Genomic DNA, 24,020 nt, shown 5'->3' on the forward strand with positions numbered 1-24,020 from the left:
CCTCTTAAAGCTACTTGCTAAGTGGGCTCTAGACTACCTGATGCCAAGTAGCTGTAAAATGCCATATGCTGGACACCAGTATATAAGTTAGCCCTCCTTTTAAAGAACAAACTTGCCAAAAACATTAAATGTGTATGAGATAACCCTTTTCTTAAAAATAAAACATGTTAAGCAAAGATTAATTGAAAATAAAATAGTTCTATTAAGACAAGTATCTTCCAGAGTGGATGCATTTATTTTTATATGCAAATATATCACTCTTCAACAAATATACAGTAGTTATAAGATCTAAAAATTAAGTCTGCCAGAGAGAACTGCAATTTCTGGATTCATATGCCTTAATCAATCCTTCCATGCAGAGCCTCAGCATTTCATATGGTAAACAGGCCAGAAAAGGACACTGGGGGAGAAAGTTGTTCAGAGAGACTTCCTTATACTCTCTGGGGTTACTGAGGTTAAATGAGACAACTGCTCCTGTTTTACGTGAAACACCAAATCCAAAGTACTAATCCTAACAAGGAATAGCCTAGTTCTGATTGTTTACTTTCCTATCTACAGCTATGCTGTTATGAAACAAATAATATAAACAGCCTGTGTGAACTAATTTTACACATGCCAAATATCGATCGCATCTTACTCATTATCTCAGATAAACAATACAAAATGTAAATTAGTGATCTGAATTAAAGGTTCCAAGTCTTAAGTACCCAATTTTCTAAGACAATTAGAAAAAGAAAAAAAGTCAAATACTCTAAGCGTTATTTTTCATATTCCTAAAACTATATAATAAGGTTATTTGTATAAATAAGTCACTTCATACTCTGGTTTCTCTTCAGATTGTATAAATCTTTCAACTTTTACTAAATAAGTCACTTTAAACACATACACAATATACAATACAAACTAATGAACTGAATTAGAAATTCTTAAACATTTTAAACACTTGAGCAATACAAGCATGCATAAATTTCTGTAAGAGTGAAAAATCTTGCTAGCAAAAATAACTTATGACTATACCATGTTAACTCTTAGTGTACAGTACTAGATTTACAAGAACAAATGTAGTAAAAATGAACACTGAGGTCATTTTATGTTAAGTAAGATTATGATCCTTCAAAGGACATTAAATCCTTGCTTTTCAGAAACATTTTTGGGTTTTGGCTTTGTAATAAATATGCAATAAATATCTGCAGTACATTGTATACGCTGAGAGCTTATCTCTCTCCATTTGAAAGTCTTTCTCCAGAGTCACAATGTCTTAGAGGTATCCCAGTGGGCGGGGAGCTGGGATTTTGCAGCAAGTCCATTAACAAAGCAATCTTATCATCTATGTGCTCCTGGAGTTTACATATTCGCTGATCAATGTACTCTGTAAGTTTCTTTTCCAGTAGTTCCATATTTTTAGAAATATTCTTTTCCAGGTAGGAGCAAACAGGTGGTTCTTCCATTCTAAAAAGCAATTTAAAAAATCAATTTTCCCTAATATAACAAAAATAACCAAATTATACAACAAGCAGCCAACATACATGGCTGAAATTTCTCTCCATAACTATGCTGTCTGCTTACAATGTATTTCCAGGTTCCAAATATACCACAGGTGACCACAGTCCTAAATGCCCAACACATTCTTAAATTCTTTTTATTAAGTATACAATTAAAATGGGACTATAAAAGTGAAGGTGAATCCTTCAAGAACAATCCTTTAGAAAGGGTCTTTCTGATACTGAGCTCCAAATCAAAACTATTCTTTTCTAATTTTTAAAAAGCCAATATGGCCGGGCGCGGTGGCTCACGCCTGTAGTCCTAGCACTCTGGGAGGCCGAGGCGGGTGGATCGCTCAAGGTCAGGAGTTCGAGACCAGCCTGAGCAAGAGCGAGACCCTGTCTCTACTAAAAATAGAAAGACATTATATGGACAACTAAAAATCTATATAGAAAAAATTAGCCGGGCATAGTGGTGCATGCCTGTAGTCCCAGCTACTCGGGAGGCTGAGGCAGTAGGATCGCTTAAGCCGAGGAGTCTGAGGTTGCTGTGAGCTAGGCTGACGCCACGGCACTCACTCTAGCCTGGGCAACAAAGTGAGACTCTGTCTCAACAAAAAAAAAAAAAAAAAAAGCCAACATGTATATTTTCCAAGTACTTCCCCCCAAGCAACTCTACAATTTAAACAGCTTTTCTTTCTTCATACAAACAACTTTATTAAAGTACTGGAAGGTATTCTAAGCGAATATGAATGTAACACTTATGAATTTAACTGGAATAGGCAAATTAATAATAAATAAAAAACACACCAGTTCCTAACATTCATACTCAACACTAGTAGAGTGAATCTCAGAGTGTGGGCCACAAAACTCTGTGGTCTTCATGATTTTTTCAGAGATTCAATGAGGTCAAAAGTATTTTTATACTAAGATGTTATTAATATTTGACTTTTTCATCCTCATACTCTCATGATTATACACTGGCATTTTTCAGGGCTACAAAATGTGTAATGTCATTGCTCTGATGACTAATAAAATTTTTAGTTGTGTATTCTTTACTAAAATTTCTTAAGGTAATAGGTTTAGTGTATAAAGATATGCTTTTTCAGAGATTAATCCAGTTTGTTCTCAGTATTGCTAGTATGCTCTAACTAGCTACATTGATTATACATGCCATAATGCAACATATATGACAATGCAGCCAAAAGCTAAACCACACAGATTTCCATAAATTTAAAACACCATTCTCATTAAACTTCTTAAAAGAAAATTTGGCTGATTTTCATAAAGCTTGTTATTTATGATTATATTAATACACAGTGTGTTTAGTATTGTTATTTTTAAACAAATATTTTTATATAGCCTAGATAAAGATTTTTGGATTCTTCAATTATTTTTAAGAGTGTAAAGGCCAAAAAAGTTGAGAATCACTACTCTAGAATATATCAAGGAGGGTTTTTTAAAAACTGTTTATTTTGAAATTATGGATTTGCAGGGTTGCAAAGTTATGAGAGTTCCTTGGTATCCTTCACCCAACTGTCCCAATGGTTACATCTTATCTAACTATATAATACCCAAACCAAGAAAATGATATTAGTACAATGTGTGTATAGTTCTATCACATGTATACATATTTATTTAAACACTACAATCAAGAGGCAGAACTATTCCTTAACTACAAAATCTCCTTCCTACCACCCCTTTATTGTCACATTCACTTCCGCAATCCCCTCCTTCCCTAACACCTGGCAACCACTATATGTTCTCCATCTCTATAATTTTGTTATTTAGGGAATGTTATCTAAATGAGATCATATAGTATGTGACCTCTTGAGATTATACTGTTACTCAGCACAGTAGAATTCTCCAGTGGAAACATCTGGGCCAGGATATATCTTTTTCATGAGCTTTTCAATGACAAATTAAGTACTTTTAATAGTTACAGGACTATTCCATTTTCTATTTCATGTTGGTTGAGTTTGGTAGTTTGTAGCTATTGAGGAATTAATCCATTTCTTCTAAGTTATCAAATTTATGAGCATAAAGTTGTCATATTCCCTTATTATTGTATCTTTTTAATGGCCTTAGGATGTGTTGTGATATCCTGCTACATTGCTGATACTGTTGATTTGTGTCTTCCCTCTTTTTATCTTTGCCAGTCTTGCTAGAAGTTTACCAACTTATTAAAATTTTCAAAGAACCAGCTTTTTGCTTCCTTGGTTTATTATTTTCCTGTTTTCGAGTAAACTGATTTATGCTCTTTATCATTTCCTTCTCCTTGCTTTAGATTCATTTTGCTTGGATTTTAAATTATGGATCCAATTTCTTTAATGGTTATAGGTCTACTCAGATTATCTATTTCATCTTGGTTGAGGTGTTCTAATTTTGTGCTATTGATTTGAGAACTTTCCTCTTTTCTAATGTAATAATTTAGTGCTATGAATATCCTTATCAACACTTCTTTAGCTGTATCCCACAAATTTTGATCTGTTGTATTTGCATTCATTTCTATGTATTATCTTTAATTTCTGTTGAAATTTCTTCTTGAACCATAGATTTATGTGTGTTGTTTCATTTCCATGTGTTTGGGAATTTTCTTCTTGTCTTTCTGTTACTGATTTCTAGTTGGAGAATATACTTTGTATGATTTCAATCCTTTTAAATTTGGTTAGATTTGCTTTATGACCCAAGATATAATCTATACGTGAATTTTCCATGGACACTTGAAAAAATGTATATTCTGCTATTTTTGTTACAGCCTTCAATAAATGTCAATTCGATCCTGTTGGTTGTTCGTGGTGTTTAGTTACAAAATAATCCAGCTACCTCATTTTCAGATGAAAACCCTAAACTGAGGAAGATTAAACAGTATGGCAAAATGGGTAAGCCAAAACTATGACCAGAGTCCTGAATTCCAGTCTAGAACACAATTTTGACAGACTATACCTATGTAAAGAATTAGGAAGATAATAAATACCTAGCTACTTCTTAATCAAATATATGTTCCAAAATAAAGCATTACGAGATCAGGGCTAAGAGCTTATATAATACAAATAATTATCATCCTAATATAGTTTATTATTATTCAGAAATTAGCCTAGACCAAACAATCTACAAATAAAAACTTTTACAATGGCATATTTAACATTCCTAGGCAGAAAATAGCATAAACATAAATAAAAACAATGTAAAGATTATGATTCCCACAGTTCCTCTCCATTCACGCAAATCACTTCCCACTCCAACACTTAGCTAATACTTATAACCCTTCCACAAAATGCCTGAGAAGTGTGCAACACCTCCAGCTATAGGCACTTAATTTCAAAGCAATCCATTCCACTCTGTAGTTATTCCCTGTAAGTGTATTAATAGTAAAATGTAAAAAAAAAAAAAAAAAGCTGCTAAAATTTTCTCTAGAAACAGATTTTCAGGCAGTATTCATTGAGACAAATATGTTTCCCTTCATCTGATTATCCCAACTACCAGATTTAAACTACATTTGTCTTAAAATAACACTTACCCAACACCAACAATGCCTTCACTGGGCTTTGTGATGTTTTCCTGCCACTCAGCCTTGTGTCCCACACGGAGATGATTAACTTGACTACACAAATTCTGGAGAAAAGGCAGCAACTCAGAGTTAGGTATATTTGAGTTGTCAATTGTTTTCTTTGGTAAGAGAGAAGATACTGCATTTTTAAGATCATTTGCAAGAAGGGAATGATTTTGTGGCATAATTTTACACTCGCTAAGGTTTGTAGTATTCCCTTGACCAGGTGGCTGTGTACTTTCGTCCATGTAAGCTTTTAAGTTTTCAGTCACATTTCCAGACATCAATCCAGTTCTAAAAGGAAAAGGTGTGGAGGATGACTTGTCTAAGGCTCCTAAAGTAGACGATGATTGTAGTCCAATCACATGCTTGTATCCAGGATTTCCCAAAACCGACTGAAGCTGCTCTCCAATGGGAATGCAATTCTAAAGAAAGTAAATAAGTAAAACATTAATATAAATAATATTGACAGCTAAATTTTGGAGTAATTACCATGAGCCAGGCACTGTGCATCCTTTTATTTGATACTCAAAACATCCTTATGAAGTAGGCTACTATTCATATCCCAGTAACCAGTATTAAGTGAAGGGGACCAAGGCTAATGATGACCTGACCAAAGTAACACAGCTGGTAAGTGGCTGAACTGGGATACAAATCTAGGCTAACTTAACTCCACAGTCAAAGCTTTTAATCATTTCACTGTAGTTTTCCTAAAGAAAATATTAAAATAAATACTAGCATGCGTAGTAAAATTACATTGACATATTTTAACGTTTTCACTAAAAGGCCTCTTTAATTCATGGTAATAAAATGTAGTACCCTCAGTTGAGTCACAGAATTGATAATTTTCTTATAACAATTATATTATTCCCAACTTTCAACATTATGGTAAGCTGCTCATTTTTACACAGTAATATCTTTTGCAATGAGTTTTTCATGGAAGCTATACAGATAGGTACACTATTTAAAGCTGTATGTCCTATGGGTACAATTGTGACATTTTTAGTGACTAAAATGTGCTACCACTTGGCTGTGTTTGCTGTGAGAACTTCTAGAATAATAAGAGTTATGTTTTACAGACTCAACTGCTTATGTAGTATTATTTCCAGGGAAGATCTGGCTTACCTTGAAGAGAAGGTTACAGTATCTCCCTTTTATGTTCTTCAATTTTTCCACTAGAGAAAAGCAAAATACCTCTAGCCTAACTAACTCTTGAGCATTATAGCTCTATTCTAAATTCAAAACACAGAAGTCTACTGTAGATTCTTATCAGGGGATATCATCCCACACTTACTGCTATTCAACAGCTAGTGAGAGACAGACTGAAAAAAGTAACACTCAAGGTTAGCTGAAGAAATTCAGTTCATATATTCATCTAGATATTCTAGAAAAGTACTGCTAGATTAAGCCAGGCCAACATTCATTTATTTAACAAATATGTAGCAGGAATCTACTCTATGCTAGGTATTGTTTCAGGCACTGGAAATACAGCAGTGAACAAAACAAATTAAAGTCCCTTACTTCATGGAGCCTACATGATAGGGGAGTAGGAACAGACGGACTACACAGGAAGGAAGAAAGAAAATATATCATAGGAGAGAGATGGTGATAAATACTTCAGGGAAAAATAAAGAAGGAAAGGGAAATAATGAGGGCCAGAGAAGGTGGGGGAAGACTGTAATGTCATGTTCCTATCCAACTTCTTTTATTGAACTACACTTTGGAAAAATGCTCTTTATAGAGAAATGTTAACCTGTTGTCAATTTATCTTCAAATTCAACTTTTGAATAAACCTGAATATTTGAATATTCCTGGAACAAGATGGATTATACATAATTATATTTACAAAATGTGAACATTAGACAACTTTCCATAAGGTCAAAAAAACTTTACCCAGTCATAATGGAAAAACTCACTTATTTCCATGTATTTCCAAAAATCATATTATACAAAATAGACAAATCTAAACATTAATGATATTTATACTAGAGTCAATGTCAAAAATTATGGGTGATCATTAAGTAGACAGAAGATTTAAACTGAAAAATCTAAATGTAAAGATACTTGCTATGTAAAATTTTCTGACATACAGTATTTTGATTGTTTATAAGAAATGCACTGATTATAAAAATTAGTCATTGGTAAGAATGTACAATGGTATAGCAGTTATGAAAAGTAGTACAGAGGTTTCTCAAAAAATTAAAAATGGAACTACCATATGATCCAGCAATCCCACTTCTGGGAATATATCCAAAAGAACAGAAGTCAGGATCTCAAAAGAGACATCTGCACTTCTATGTTCATTGCAGCACTATTCACGATAGCCAGGACACAAAAACAACCTAAATGTCCATTAGCCCATGGTACTGATAAAGAAAATATGGTATATACATATAATGAAATATTATTCAGCCTTTAAAATGAAGGAAATCTTGTCATATGTGACAAAATGATGAATCTGGAGGACATTACACTAAGTGAAATAAGCCAGTCACAGAAGGAGAAATAATGCATGACTTCACTAACATGAGGTCTCTAAAATAGTCAACCTCATAGAAACAGAGAGTAGAATGGTGGTTGCCAGAGGCTGAAGGAAAAGGGGAAATAGGAAGTTGATATTCAATAGGTATTAATATAAAGTTTCAGCTATATGGGATGAATAGGTTTCAGAAATCTGCTGTACAAAACTACAGTTAACAATAACACTGTGCTGGGGTGGGGGAAAAAAAAACAATAACACTGTGCCATATGTTAACAAAAAATTGTTAAGAGGATATATTTCATGTTAACTATTCTTACCACAATGAAAAAAGGTCATATTTTCTGAAATGTGAGCTCTTTAGGTAATTTGTTTCTCTTTAAATACCAAGAAATACACAGGTTAAGTACATGCCACTATAGGAAACGAACAAACCCCAGGTGCGTGGTTGCTATTCCTCTACTTCTTCCTATATGAGCTTTTTCAATTTTTATTTTTTGTCCTGGTATATATTGTTTTGTAAGCCATATCAAATCCTTTTGAAAGTAGACAGTTAAATACATATTAAATAATTTAAAAAGCCTACCCTTTGCTAGAATAATTCCACTCGAGAAATTTACCCTAAAAAGATACATGAACAAGTATGCAAAAATAGATGTTCAAGTTCCCTCTATGCACCACTATGCATGCTGTCAAAAAAATTTGAAGAAACTTAAATATTCACGAATAGAAAACTGCCTGTATAACCGAGTATTCATAAAAATCACAGAAAGATGTATTTATTGCTTAGTAAGAGGGCTATGATATCCTTTTAAGTGAAAAATGTTACTGAGCAACATAATATGAAAGCATTTAGACAGAATTGTGACCATATAGTCACACATGCAAAGAGCTATTTGTATGTACATGTGTGTATACAAACTACATATGTTATATACAGAGATTTCTGAAAAATTAATAGTTTATTTGAATATATTATAGGAGTTATGAAAGTATGACTTTTCTATACTTTCTTAAATTATAAAATATTCAAACATGTATCACCTTTAATAATCAGAAAAAATAAATAAATAAGGTCATTTTGAAGGGGAAAAAAAGAATATTAACAGCCGGGTGGGGGTGGCTGACACCTGTAATCCCAGCACTCTAGGAGGTCAAGGCGGGAGGATCGCTTGAGCTCAGGAGTTCAAGACCAACCTGAGCAAGAGCGAGACGCTGTCTCTACTAAAAATAGAAAAAATTAGCTGGGTGTGGTGGTGTATGCCTGTAGTCCCAGCTACTCAGGAGGCTGAAGCAGGAGGATCACTGCCATGGCATCAGTCTAGCTCACAGCAACCTCAAACTCCTGGGCTCAAGCGATCCTCCTGCCTCAGCCTCCTGAGTAGCTGGGACTACAGGCATGCGCCACCACGCCCGGCTAATTTTTTATATATGTATTTTTAGTTGTCTATATAATTTCTTTCTATTTTTAGTAGAGATGGGGTCTTGCTCTTGCTCAGGCTGGTCTCGAACTCCTGAGCTAAAATAATCCACCTGCCTCGGCCTCCCAGAGTGCTAGGATTACAGGTGAGAGCCACTGTGCCTGGCCCAAAGTCAAGTTTTTAAAAGATAGAAATCGGTAAGTAAGCTAGTTATAGTTAACTAATCATTCCAAAATCATTTCACAAAAAATTTCTTCCTTTTTAAAATATTCCACTAAAAGTTATTCTTAAACTACAAAGTACATAGACTCACCTAGGTATGAGTGTTTAAAATACTGATTCCCAGACCCTACCCTCTGTGATTGAGTAGGTAGTTAAATGAGGGCCAAGAATCTGCATTTTGAAGCCATTCCAAAGGATTCTGACACAGGTGTTCTATGGATCACACTTGAAAAATCACTGCCCTAAACTATTAAAAAAGCTCCAATCACACATGCTTGACAAATTCTTCCACTATGCCTTTACACAACTGTCTTCTAATTTTTTCTTGTAATCAAAACTTCTTGAAAAAACCCATTTGCAATCAATAACTCCACATCCCAATACCCAGTTCCTACCTAATCCCCCATAATCTGGTTGACATCTCATCACTATTCAAACTACCCCCTGAAGATCTCCCAGAAATATTTAGTTGATAAATCCAATAGGCACACACAGTCATGTACCACACAATGACGTTTAGGTCAACAATGGACCCCATATACAATGGTGGTCCCCTAAGATTATAATGGAGCTGAATAATTCCTACCAGCCAGTGGTGTCATAGCATAACACATTACTCACATGTTCGTAGTGATGCTGTAAGTGTAAACAGACTTACAGCACTGCTAGTCACATAAAAGTCTACATACAATTAGGTACAGTACATAATACTTGATAATGATAATAAATGACTATACTACTGGTTTGTGTATTTATTATACCATTAATCATTATTTTAGTATATATTCCTTCTACATATATATATATATATATATATATGAGTTAACTGTAAAACTGCCTCAGGCAGGACCTTCAAGAGGTATTCCAGAGGAAGGCATTATTATCATAGATGACAGCTCCATGCCTGTTATCATCCTTGAAGATCTTCCAGTGAACAAGATGTGAAGGTGGAAAATAGTGATATTGATGATTATTACTATGTGCGGACCTAGACTAACGTATGTGTTTGTGTCTTTGTTTTTAACAAAAACACTTAAAAAGTAAAAAAATACTAAAAACTTCAAAAATAGAAAAAAGCTTATAGAATAAGGAGATAAAGAAAATATTTTTGTACAGCTATACTATGTGTGTTGTAAGTTCAATGTTATTACAAAAGAGTCAAAAAGTTTAAAAAATTTAAGTTTATAAAGTAAAAAAGTTACAATAAGCTAAGGTTAATTTATTATTGAAGAAAGTTATGCTTTTATAGATTTAGCATAGCCTAAGTGCACAGTGTTTATAAAGTCTATAGCAGTGTAATCTCCTAGGCCTTCACATTCACTCAGTGCTTCCTGACTTACCCAGAGCAATTTGCAGTCCTGAAAGCTCCATTCATGCTAAGTGCCCTATATAGGTGCACCATTTCAAATCTTTCATATCATATTTTTATTGTGCCTTTTTTTTAATTTAAATTTAATTTTTTGTTTTAGATATTGAGGTCTCACCATGTGACCCAGGATGTTCTCAAACTCCTTGGCCTCAAGCAATCCTTCTGCCTCAGCCTCCTGAGTAGCTCAGATTACATGCACAAGTCACCGCACCCAGCATTTTACTGTACCTTTTCTATGTTTAGATAACGTTTAGATACACAAATACCACTGTGATACAATTACCTATAGCATTCATTAGAGTAACATGTTGTACAGGTTTGCAGTCTAGGAGCAATAGACTATACCATATAACATAAGGTAGGCTATACCATCTAGGTTTGTGAAAGTACACTCTCTGATGTTTGCATAGCAACAAAATCGTGTAAGGATGCATATCTCAAAACATATCCCAATCGTAAATCAAGGCATCACTGTATATGCATAAGTACTTGGATCCATAAACAAGACAGACAAGTCTCTGTACGCATGAAGTTTATACTTTAGTGAGAGTAAAAAGCCACCAATACATAAAAAACAAACTGGTCAGAAGGGCACTGATGAACTATGATATAGATTTGGAGGTACATGCTACTTTAAACTCAGTGGCTGGGAAAGGTCACATTAAGAATGTAACATTAAAATGAAATCTGAATAACAAAATAAAATGCAGACACAAAAATGTCACAAGGAACAGTTACAAGTACATAGGTCCTGAGGTAGGAACACATTTGGACGTTGGGGAATATACACATCATGTCTGGAGCAAGGTGCCCAAGGAAATGTGGCAGGTGATGAGGCTGAGGAGGCAAGCAGGACCCACATCTTAGAAGTCAGGGTAAGGAATCGAGATTAATTCTAAGTGTGATGGGAAACAGCAGAGTGATTTACAGAAGGGCAAGATGAGATCTCTTCACCCTTTCAGATCATTCTGGGTGCACTGTAGCAGCAGGAAGACCAGACGGAAATCTCCTGAGGCATCCAGGAGAGAGAATGGTGGAGGTGGAAAAAAAGTACAGATTTCCTTCTTTTTTCAAATCCTCCTTTCTCTGGTTTCCACAGTCTTTAGCTCTCCTGGTTCTCTTAACTCTGCCCATACTCCAACACTAGTACTAACTTAGTATTTGCAAACCTCATAATATTTACAAGTTCTTTACTTGCATTATTTAAATTTTCACATCAATACTGTAAGCTTTACAGTATTATCATTTAGATTATGAAGAATTTATATTGAAAAAATATATGAATCAACTTGCCAAAGGATGAATAAGAGACAGCACAAGAACTTGAAGTTGCTTTGCCTGACATCAAATCCTTTCTCTTGCTACTCTACCACACCACTGTCTTCTACTCTTCTGGTTCCCTTTTCCTCTCCCTGTACCCTTACCAAATGTAGCAACTCTGCAAGGTCTTTCTTTCTTGCTCTCTCTTTACCACGTTCTCTGTTGGTTACTGTGGATACCCCCCTAAACCCCTCTTTCAGCCACTGAAGGTTCACTCCACTTCTCCCAATCCTGTTTCCAAATGCTTGCAACATCCTTCCAGCTAATGTCTTATGTACAACTAAAACTCAATCCTCCCAAAATAAAATTCTTTTTCCCAAGTGTTGCATTTATATTACTGATATTGCCATCCTCAAACTCACATTTGATTCTACTTTTCTCCTCCAATATCAAGTTAGTTGTCAAGTCCCAATGGCCCCACTGTTTTAGCATCTCACGATCCAGCATCATGTTACTATGTCCAATCTTAGACCCTCATTAACTCTCATCTTGATGAGGGAAATAATGTATACCTGGTCTCTTTCTTCTAGTCTTATTTTCTTGATTCACCTTATACAAAACAGTGGAATAAAATTTCTTGAAACATAGGTCAAAAACATTCACAACTTTAAAATACCATTCAAAGCTCTATGTTCTAGCTCAAAACTACTATAAACTTCCCTGTTACTTCTTTGCTCCAGAGAAATGAACTACTATTCATTTCCCAGTTATATCCAGTTCTTCTAGCATTTAAGATTTTATCTGCCTCATTTTCTTTGTCTGAAATGGCCTCCCTCCAGATTTACATGCCTAACCCCACCCTTCTTCAAAGGTCTAGATAAACTGCCACTTCCTTTAGTACTTTCCTAATCTACCTCATCCCTCCCTACTCACATGCTCTAGACTAAAAATCTTTAAAGACAGGCTATAGACTAACTGATCATCATCGCAACCTCAGAAGTGTTCAAACCAGTGCCTTGTTCACTGTGAAGGTGTTTAATAAATACCTGCTGAATGAATGAGTGAATAAATTCATGAAAAAGTATGAAGATCTATAGTCAAAACGTTTTTGTAAGGTTTTTTGGCTTGGAGTCTACAGGAGGGGGGTGGCGCAGCTGAAAGTTAAAGTACCCTCTCGAGTTTCGGCACCAAACATAAGGTTTTTTGGATTGGCCGGTGCCAGAGAAAGAAAGACGAGCAGAGTTGAAAGGGATAAGTAAAGAGGCTTTATTGGGGCACTCCTGGGTGAGGGTAACGGGTCCCAAGAGAGGGGGGTCCCGGGAGAGATTCTCGGGTCCTGGAAGAGAGAGAGATACCCGAGAAGTCGCATCGCCCAGAAGTCTGAATGGGTTTATATATGTTTTTAGGGCTGGGGGATGGGAGTTTTTCCAGACAGAAGGTTTCAGCGTGAAGAGTGAGGAATTTCTTTGTTTCAGTTTTAGGACGGGTATTGAGGAATAAGAGGGGCTTCTTCTTTTTTCATTAGTGAGGGAAGGGGTGCCTGTCACCAGCCTTACAGTTTTGTTAGAGGGTAAATCTATAAAAATGTGACTTTCACAAAACCAAATGAAGGTAACAGTTAAATTAATAAAAATTCAAAAAAAAATTTAAGTCACTACATTTCCTTATTAAAAGCCACCATTTTTAAATTTTTAATGATACCTGGAAAGAAATCCATTTCTACTTACCTGCTGCTGGAATCTAACCATATTCATCAGTTGCTGAGCTCCAGGTGATAACTTTGATCCCATGGACTCCATTATGCTTTGGACCTTGTCAAGGTCTATCCTTGATCCTAGAGCAGGAGAGCTTTTTGACGAATTTGCCAAAACCGATCTCATGTGTACCACAACTTTACTGATGAATACACACTGCTTTTCACCAAAGGATAGCAACTATTATAAAACAAAAGAGTTCCAGAAAATAATAATGATATTAAAAACAATCATCATTTATAAGGTCACTTCTTGGTATTACCTAAACAAGAGTGAAGTATTCAAGAATCCAAAAATTACCTTCAAATGTATTTTAAATTTTTCTCTAGAATAATCATAGTCAGAAAAAATTCCAATTTACTGAGGCTCAGATGAACTATTTAAATAAAAGTACTTTCAGAAACCATATTACATGTAAAATAACAAATCGTGAATTAAATAAAGTTTTACTTAATTAACTTACTTAATTTACTTAATTCCTCAAAAGAATTAAAAATAAACTACTGTAGTCCCCTTTTATCTGTTGGGGGTATCTTCCAAGACCCCCAGTAGATGCCTGAAACTGCATATAGTACTAAATCCTATATGTACTATATATACTATGTTTTTTCCTATATATATATGCCTACAATAAAGTTTAACTTACAAACTAGGCACAGTAAGAGATTAACAACAATAATAAAACAGAACAATGACAATAATATACTTTAATAAAAGTTACGTGAACATAGTCTTTCTCTCTTGAAATATCTTACTGTATTGTACTCACCCTTCTTCTTGTGATGACATGAGATGATAAAATGCCTACCTAATGAGATGAAATGAGGTGAATGACATAAGCATTGTGACTTAGCATTAGGATGCTACTGACCTTCTGATGTTACATATGGCTATTAAGTAACTAACAGGCAGTAGCATATATACCATGAATATGCTAGACAAAGGGACAATTCATGTCCCTGGCAGGATGGAGCAGGATGACATGAGATTTCATCACACTACTCAGAGTACAATTTAAAACTCACAAATTGCTTATTTCTGGAATTTTCCATTTAATATTTTTAGACCGCAGTCCACTACGGGTAACGGAAACCATGGAAAGTGAAATTGCGGATAAGGAGAGACTACTGTACACTAATTTGAGAACTTAACATACCACAACTTGCCATAATATTATTTAACACAATAGAGGGCTGTCCAGAAGACCATTCTAAGTGTTTACTGAAATACTAAATACAGTTTTGTCTTTTAGAATTTACAACTGTTAGAGAATGTTGAGATGATCTACAATAGCTTGCTGGATTACACATAAAAAAGATAAGTTTAAGGGTGATTTTCTAACTTGTCTAAGAATACTTAATTACTAAAGGTCAGGCTTGGAACATCGGTCTCCTGGCTTCTATCTCAGTAGTTTTTCCAATGTTTTATGCCATCCATATTTCTTTTTTTTAATTTTTTTTTTAGAGATGGGCCCTTGCTGTCACCCAGGCTGGAGTGCAGTGAAGTGATCACAGCTCACTGCAGTCTCGAACTCCAGGGCTCAACTGATCCTCCCACCTCAGCCTCTGGAGCAGCTGGGACCACAGGTGTGCCAGCTGCTGTAGTGCCAGCTGCCTAGCTAATTTAAAAAAAAAAAAATAAAAGTTTTTTTTAGAGACAGGGTCTTGCTATATTGCCCTAACTGGTCTTGAACTCCTGACCTCAAGAGATCCTCCTGGCTCAATCTCCCGAGTAGCTAGAATTATAGGCATGAGCCACTGCACCCAGTTCTGTCCATATTCTGAACCAAGAGGCATTTCATGTGTGGTACAGACAAAAGATTAGCAAGATAGAAAGGGAACAGGCTTTAGAATCAGACAAATTTGGGTTTAAATTATGACTGGCACTTAAAACCTGTGTGATCCTGGGCTAAACCTGAGTGAGGAATAAAATGAGAGAGGATAAAATAACAATGACTTCATGTGGTTTGAGTGACAAATAAAATGAGAGAGGATAAAATAACGACTTCACGTGGTTTTTGTGAGGATTATGTGTTAAGTTTTCCAGATCCTACCACTTATTAAGTGCTCAAAAATTTGTATCAGTAACAATTTCTTTTTAACTTTCATAAACTATTGCCCCAGAACAAACTTTCACACATATCCTAGAGTTTCCCTGAACGAAACGATGCTTTACACTCCCATGTGTTTCCAGAGAACAGTTATGAAAAACACTCACTTTCAGAGACACACAGATCCCTATGTCACACAAAGACATAGGTCAATACAAGCCTATGTCTTTGTGTGACATATGGACCTGTGTGCCCACTACAGTATCTGGCATTAAGGAGCACCCAAATATTTATTGAATGAATGAAAATGAATCACTTTATTTAAATGGGTTTAGAAACTTAATATACTCGTATATTACCCAACATCTAAGAATAATAAGTTCTATGAGTTTGCTATCTGCCTGCTATGAAAATGACTTATTTTTTCTTATTATAAAAATAAGTCTCATATTCTTCTATCAGTAATGATAGTGAGTACAGAATTTGAGAGATAAAAAGAGCCCAAGAATTAATTTTCTTTTAAGCCCCCTACTTTTTACCCATGAGGTAGATCTAATCAGATGAAGAAACCTACCCAAGGCTAATCCATTAGTTAGCCACGGAACTGAATTAATACTCAGGACTTAAGATTCTCAACTCAGTACCCTATCCCTAGATGCTGATAACATCATTAACATTCATCTTAACAATATTTTTCATATTAAGGACAACAGTCCCATCCTTTTAACTTTTTGGTTCCCTTGCCTGAAACTTTTCTAATTCCATTCTTGATTGACAAATAGGGCCAAAACTGATTGTGATTTTTTTGGTACCACAGTTTTATGTAAAGATGAAAAAAATGTTTTCTATCTCAGTTTCCCAAGGTTTCAAAATACAGCCCTGCTGTGTTAACAAAACATTTCCAGAGCTAATAAATGGTCAAATTTTAAAAGATTTCAATATTTAAAAGGGTTGATTGTTTTTTAGAAAAGTAATTTTTTTTGCATGCTTATTGTTTCTCAACTAAAACTAGAAACCAAGTTCAACTAATTATATTACCAAGCCAACAGAAAATAAGTATATATAGTACAAAAACAACTTAGTTGTCAAATTATTTAAAATTTACTGCTGACTTACCTTTATTTGACAAGCATGTGTAGAGGCCTCCAATTTTAGATATTTTTTGTACAAAATAATCTTTTCATGTTCACTAAAAATAAAAAAGGTTTTTTTTTAATTTTCATACAGCATCACTTTTAATACTTGCATTGAAAATAAATGTTTTGAGGATAATACTTAAATCCTGAGATTCAGTTTTCCTGGTGAGACATAAAGAGTAGGAACTCCTTACTGAATTACACTGCCTGTATGATTACATCTCCCACTTACTAGCTATATGACACAATTAAATTAGATAACATATATACAATCATATATCACAGAGAATATTTTAAAACTCAATAAATATAGTAATTATTTCCAACATGCAGGATTTGTATTTTGGGTTAAAGACAGACTGGGGCAGAATCTCTAAAAAAACCCTACAAATTGTAAGTTGCGTTACAGGTTAATAAACAGGCTGATGTAACAAATTTAAGATTCCTGCACCATTTGTAACGGGCTTCCAAGAAGAAAATGTGTTCAAAGTTCCAGACTAACTGCCAAATTAACTTGGGGAAAACAGACCCCTGTGAGTTAAATGACAACGACAAGAAACACTTATCAAAAATTAATTCTAATAAAACTCTTCCACTAACTAGCTCTGACCTTCTACCAATTCGCCTCCACTCTTATTAGTTCTAAATTTCCATACTTATAAAAATAACTAGCGGCCCAGCATGGTAATCCAGCACTTTGGGAGGCCAAGGTAGGAGGATAGCTTGAGCCCAGGAGTTTGAGGCTGCACTGAACTATGATCCAGCTACCGCACTCTACCTGGGGTGACAGAGCCAGGCTCTGTCTCAAAAAAACAAACTAGGTTAATCTAAACTGCCTATACATAAGATCAATGGTTTAAACTTCTATGCCTCCTTTGAATTTTAAAAAAGAAAAGAAAAAGCTTTTTCTTTTATTTTGTTTCTACCTTTTCTCCACTAACGTATGGCATCTATGTCAGATAATCAAACACCACAAGGCTGTGGGAAAATAAAAACACCCGTTCAGAAGAACACTTTGACTTATACAAGTCACGAACCTGTCATCCAGGACAGTACCAACATTCTTGCCCCTACTGGTTCCACAGTACTCCTCTCCTAAGTATACTTCCATATTTCTTGCAGAACTGAGAATGCCAACAGAAACGATCTCTTCACCTCCGTGAGGGTCACACCTCAGGTAGAGGAAGCACCGGCTTTCATCTTGGCTGTTCAGGCTTCTCTTTAAAATCACCAGATCCTGCCTGAGAAGAAAATGGGTAAAAACATTACACAGTATACTTCTCTGACCGCCGCTCAAAACCCACTTATTAGGCCATGGGCATTTCTTCCAACTCACTTCCACTTGCCCTTGGGGTCCAAGCACCCACAAATGCTCAATACAGAATTCATAAAGAAAGGGAGGCTTCAGACTTCACGGCTTTCCCCTCTGTGGTTTTCCCTGTCACATTCTTCTCAATCCCTGTGATTGATTCTCAGATAATTACATACATTTACTGGACAGCTATTGTGTGTGTAGGAGTGGGGAACAGAATACAATAATAGACAAAAGTGTATCTTTTCCAAACTTAAGTTGATGGCGCTCCTGTACAGTTGGACTTTTCGAAAAGCCAGTGTGGGTCGACAGGAGGCTTATTTACTCCGGGGTAGATGGGTGGATTGATTTTGACAGAACTGACGAGCCATCGTGCCTGACATAGGGCCATGTTTATGAAATTCCGAGAGTCCAGGTCACCTTCTCCCGCTCTGCTGCGCTCCCAGAGCAGCGGCCACTTCCCGGCCGGACCCTCACCCCCCTCTCTCTGCCTCCCGCCCGCCCCGGACCTCGACTCCACCTCGCAGCCGCCGCTTCCCCGCACAGAGCAGACACCAGTTCTGTTCCCGGACCCCGGGCACAGACGCTCTCCCGTCGGGGTCCCCGCCTCCCCCAGGAGGGTGGCTGTCACTGTGCGCAGCAACCCCAGCCCGACGCACCCCGAAGCAGGCGGCGCCAGCAGCTCTTCGCAGTCGAAGTCGCGGGTGTCGAAGTCGAGACCAGCCTGGGTGAGGAGGAGACTCTGGGTCAGGGCCCCGCGTGCGGCATCCCAGGAAGAGGCCAGCGTCGGGCGGTGTCTCAGCCTCCGGTCCTCAGTCCCAATCTCCATTCTGCCACATCCAACTAGGCCAGCCCAGCCCCGGAACCTCTTTTCCAGGGCTTGAGTTTCCGCCAGTGCAGCGTACAAGAGAGGAAGCAGAGCGACTTCCGGCAACCAGACAGCAAATACCCGCCGCTTCTCGCTTTTGTCGAGACAGAAGCAGCTGCCACAGACACGCATGCGCAAGCCATCTGGCTGTAACCGCGTTCAAAATCAGCGGGGCAGAGATCAAGGGTGGATCATGCGCACTGACAGCCCCTCAGTCTACCGCTAGAGAGTATGCGCAGGCGCGATGCGCTGTGCGCGAGCACTAAGACGGTTTTTCGACGTTGGCCCTAGGGAAATAGCAGGCAGCGCGGACGACCGTTAGCGGGGAGCGTTGGTCCAATGAGGAGCGTCTGTACTTAGGTAGGCGTGGTCTCGTCGCTTCACGCGACATACAGGACCAACTCCCGACCTCGTTACCTTTGAGTGGACGCCGGAGTCTGTCCCGGGCCTGTCCATGGAGTGTGTGGCATTTGGAGCGGCGAGCGTGGCGGATGGGCTGTCGATTCGGGTTATTATTTTCATTCTTGATCCACTTTCGCCCCGCCCCACACATTCTGACTTCAGAGGGGAGTTGAGGTGGATGGCGGGGTTTGAGGTTGAACCAATGGCGTCAGTGGGCCCTATGGGGCCGCGTGGGCCTTTGCCAGGCGCCGTTAGGTCCCGCCGGACTAGCCCAGTGGTGCGGCCGAGACGGGGCCCATCTGCCCCCTCGGGCCGCAGGATCCCGTGTAGCCAGGGTTGGACGACCTGGGCAACAGAAATCCGAAGGTCGAGAAAGATCTGAGGCCAAAGGCAGGGACTGCACGGTGAGCTCAGCACTTCTGGCACCGACAAGAGCGAGCGGAAACGGGACCTCGGGTGTCTGTTTAAGTAGACTCTGAACCCGGACTTGAAGGATCTTGAAGGTTTGAATGCAGAAAAGTGGGAGATGGACTTTCCAGACGCCCTGCGGGATGGGAACGTAGATGGTGTCCTCGCCCCCATCCTCTTCCTTAGAGGTTTGTGGGGATTATTTTTCCATCTTTTGAAAGAAAAAAGGAAATTATAGAAAAGGGAATGTCAAAGTTGTGTTTAAGGTGGTATAGTCTTTAGAAAGTAACGTTTTTGCTCACTATAATTTTGTCTCAGAACTTTTAATATTCTGTGTGAATATTAAACTTTCATGATTCAATGCGAATTACTTTTTAATTTTCTTTTTGCTTACATTTTCATTTGAGTTTATATAGTAGGACATGTACCCTCTAGCTAAAAATGAGAACAGACTGATGTGCATTCTGTTTACCTGTGTCAGGGTGGGAAAAATGATGACTGATTATATGGTAAGTGAATTCACCTAGTTTGAAAGAGAGAAACCCTACCAGTGGTCTACTATGTACAGAATACAAAAAGATTAAAGTCCCTAATTGTAAAGTCCCTAGTTTGCAAAAATCTTTTTAACACTCCAGAGTCAAGTTGTCTTCATCATTATTTGTTCTATCTGTCCTACTTCCTGTAGTCATAAATTAACTTTGATCTATGTTAACATATGTGGACAGTCCAAAGAAAAATAGGCTCTTCTTTAGAAACACTAATCTGCAATTTCATGAGCAAGATCAATAGTGAAAACTGGATTTTGACTTCCTTAAAGTGGAATGATGAGCAATCAGAATTCCTCTGTGCTACATTTACACTTTTTTAGGTGTTACAATTCTACAATTCTCTTCTGTTCTCAGACTTTGTCAGTTTACATATTTGTGTTCCCTACTATCTGTAAGCTTACTGAGATTAGGAATTATTTTTTGTCTGGTGGAGGTACTGAGTACAGGTTTGCTATATGGAATTGATAGTTTGGTGAGGGTTAGTTGACAGCGAGGAGCAGAAAAAGAGAAAACCAATAAATTCAATCTTACACTTCTTTTCAAAGCAAGTAATGACCTCAACCTTAATATGATAAATTGCTCTTGTCATGAATTGCAAATGATTTTTTTGCTTTATTTTCCTCTTCAAATAAATTATAAAATATATGTTGGAAACGTCCCACCAAGATCACTAGGATAAACTATGCAATTTTTTAGCTCATCTCTTTTAAGCAGTTTATTACAGTTTATCAATACAAATGAATTCAATATTCTCTTTAAGAGTCTCTGCCTACCACTCAGTGTCCTCTACCTTTGCTCATGCTTCATAGGCAAGTCTGTTTTAAGAATATGAACCAACACATATTTGAAAAGTACATTTTAGAAAAAAGTGACTTAGAATATTAATTTTCTTGAGCATATTCATTTAATAATACCACAGTTTAGATGTTTTAACTATCTTAATTTTACATAAACTAAGTTCTTACTGTATATGACCGGCCTTTTACCCAGAAGTATACTTCCCAGCAAGGTGGTTAGTGGAACTTAACTTCCTTCTCAGCTAGGACCACTTAGGTTTTACCTCCTCTCCTCCCTTTCCTCTCTTTCTGGTCACAGGTCCCACAGTTACCAGGTTGTAGGATACAAAATCAGTATACAAAAATGAATTGTTTTTCTAATACCAGCAATGAACAAGTAGAATTTGAAATTAGAAACACAATATCATTACATAAGCACCCCACAAAGTGAAATACTTAAATTTAAAACTTCTTTTTGTTAGGGATAAAATTAACAAAATATGCACAAGATGTATATGAGGAAAACTACAAAACGGTGATGAAAGAAATCAAAAAAGAAATGAAAGGAGATATTCCATGTTCATGGATAGTAATACTTATCAAGATGTCACATGTCAAGATGTCAGTTCTTCCCAACTTGCTCTACAGATTCAACACAATCCCAATCAATCCCAGCAAGTTGTTATGTGGATATCAACAAACTAATTTTAAAGTTTAAATAGAGAGGCAAAAGATCTAGAATACCCAACAGAATATTGATGGAGAAGAACAAAGTTGGAGAACTGACATACCCGACCTCAAAACTTACTATAAAACTATAGTAATCAAGATAATATGGTATCAGCAAAAGAAATAGATCAATGAAGAGAATAGAGAACTCAGAAATAGACCCACATAAATACAGTCAACTGATCTTTGGTGCTGGGACAACTGTACAACCACATGCAAAAAAAAAAAAAAATCCAGACACGGACTTTTTATATCCTTCACAAGAAATAACTCAAGATGCATCATAGAACAAAATATAAAACACAAGACTATAAAATTCATAGGGGAAAACATAAGAGAAAATCAAGAACACTGGGCTTGGTGGTGACTCTTTAGCTATAACACCAAAGGCATAATCCATGAAAGAAGTAATTGATAAGCTGGACTTCATTAAAATTAAAAACTTTGGCTCTGCAAAAGACACTGTCAAGAGAATGAAAAGATAAGCTGCAGATTGGGAGAAAATAATTGCAAAAGACATCTGATAAACGACTGTTATCCAAAATATACCAAGAACATTTACAACTCAACACTAAGGAAACAACCCAATTTAAAAATGGGCAAAAGAACCTGGGTGAGTTGTGTGCTCCTGTAATCTCAGCTACTTGTGAGGCTGAGGCAGGAGGATCACGTGAGCCCAGGAGTTTGAGACCAGCCTGGGCAACATAGTGAGACCATGCCTCAAAAAAAAAAATGTGCAAAATGATTTGAAAAGGCACCACACCAAAGATGACATATGGATGGCAGATGGCAAATAAGCATATGAAAAGATGCTCACCATCTTATGTATTAAGGAATTGCAAATTAAAAGAACAAGGAGATACCACTACACATTTATTAGAATAGTGAGAACCCAAAACATTGACAACACCAAATGTTGGGAGAATGTGGAGCAATAGGAAGTCTCATTCATTGCTGGTGGGAATGCAAAATGGTGCAGCCAGTTTGGAAGACAGTTTGGCATTTATTACCAAACTAAACTCTAACCATATGATCCAGCAATCACTCTCCTTGGTATTTACCCAAATAAGTTGAAAATTTATCTCTACACAAAAACCTGCACCTAGATGTTTAATCACCAAAACTTGGAAACAACCAAGATGAGGTGAATAGAAAAATAAACTGTGGTACATCCAGACATTCGAATATTACTCATCGCTAAAAAGAACTATCAAGCCACAAGAAAACATGGAGGAAACTTAAATGTATGTATTATTAAGTGAAAAAAGCAAATCTAAAAAGATTGTATGATTCTAACTATATGACATTCTGGAGAAGGCAAAACTATGGAGAAAATAAAAAGATTAATGGTGCCAAGGGTTAGAGGATAGGGAGGATGAATAGTTGGAGCACAGAGGGTTTTTAGGGCTGAGAAACTGTTCTGCATGAGTGGACACATGTCATTTTACATTGCCCAAACCTATAGAATGTGCAACATCAAGAGTGAACCCCAATGTAAACTCTGGCTTTTGGGTGATAATGATGTGTCAATGTAGGTTGATCAGTTATAACAAATGTATCACTCTGGTGAGGAACGTTGATAGTGGGGCAGGCTGTGAGTGTGGAGGAGAGAGGGCATATGAGAACTCTGTACTTTCTGCTCAGTTTTGCTGTGAACCTAAAACTAAAACTGCCCTAAAAAATAAAGTCTATTAAAAAATAGACAAAACAAAAATAGCAATGTTAAAAAGAAAAAAAAGAAAAAGGTTGCCTGCAGGGTTTGAACGGGCATGGATGTGGCGGATGGAGGATAAAAGAGAATGGTAAATTAAGGAGAGGGACCTTGTCCTGGACCAATAACAATAAATATGTCATGAAATGAAGAGAAAATTAACTCAATGAGGAGTAAATTAACTTCACTTTCACTTTCAATCCAAAAGAAAGATTATGTATTATGCGCGTTGTAATCACAAATTATATCAGGTTTAACAGCAGGTTATTGGTTGTATTTCGACGCAGTATATACACTGATTCTATACTCACATGTTCACCACATTTTAACACACTCCTTATGGGTAAGAAGTAATCATCCCCTAAAATGCGGGGAAAACCAGAATCTGAATTCAATTTTTCTACACCACATTCCCACGCAAAAATTTTGTTTTGTGCCTCTCCCCAGCTTAGTTTTTTTTTTTTTTTTTAACAGTGAAATACCTGTTGTTCTCTGCGTGCATACATTGGGATTGAGATCTAAGGATGTTCCTTTCTTGCCCTTA

At 36.9% G+C, this 24,020-nt stretch overlaps 1 protein-coding gene across 1 annotated transcript; it reads right to left on the reverse strand.

The window, feature by feature from the left end:
- Nucleotides 1-1,158: 1,158 nt before the first annotated feature.
- On the reverse strand, nt 1,159-18,935 carry C28H10orf88 (chromosome 28 C10orf88 homolog). The gene is made up of 6 exons (XM_069460646.1): nt 18,694-18,935; nt 17,760-17,963; nt 16,703-16,775; nt 13,510-13,716; nt 5,002-5,456; nt 1,159-1,449 (listed from the first exon to the last, which is right to left on the reverse strand). The coding sequence occupies exons 1-6, from the start codon at nt 18,861-18,863 to the stop codon at nt 1,215-1,217; spliced, it is 1,344 nt and encodes a 447-aa protein (XP_069316747.1). The 5' UTR covers nt 18,864-18,935; the 3' UTR covers nt 1,159-1,214.
- Between the last annotated feature and the right edge of the window lie 5,085 nt (nt 18,936-24,020).

The sequence above is a fragment of the Eulemur rufifrons genome, chromosome 28, assembly GCF_041146395.1.
Source record: "Eulemur rufifrons isolate Redbay chromosome 28, OSU_ERuf_1, whole genome shotgun sequence".
In the NCBI taxonomy this organism is placed as follows: domain Eukaryota; kingdom Metazoa; phylum Chordata; class Mammalia; order Primates; family Lemuridae; genus Eulemur; species Eulemur rufifrons.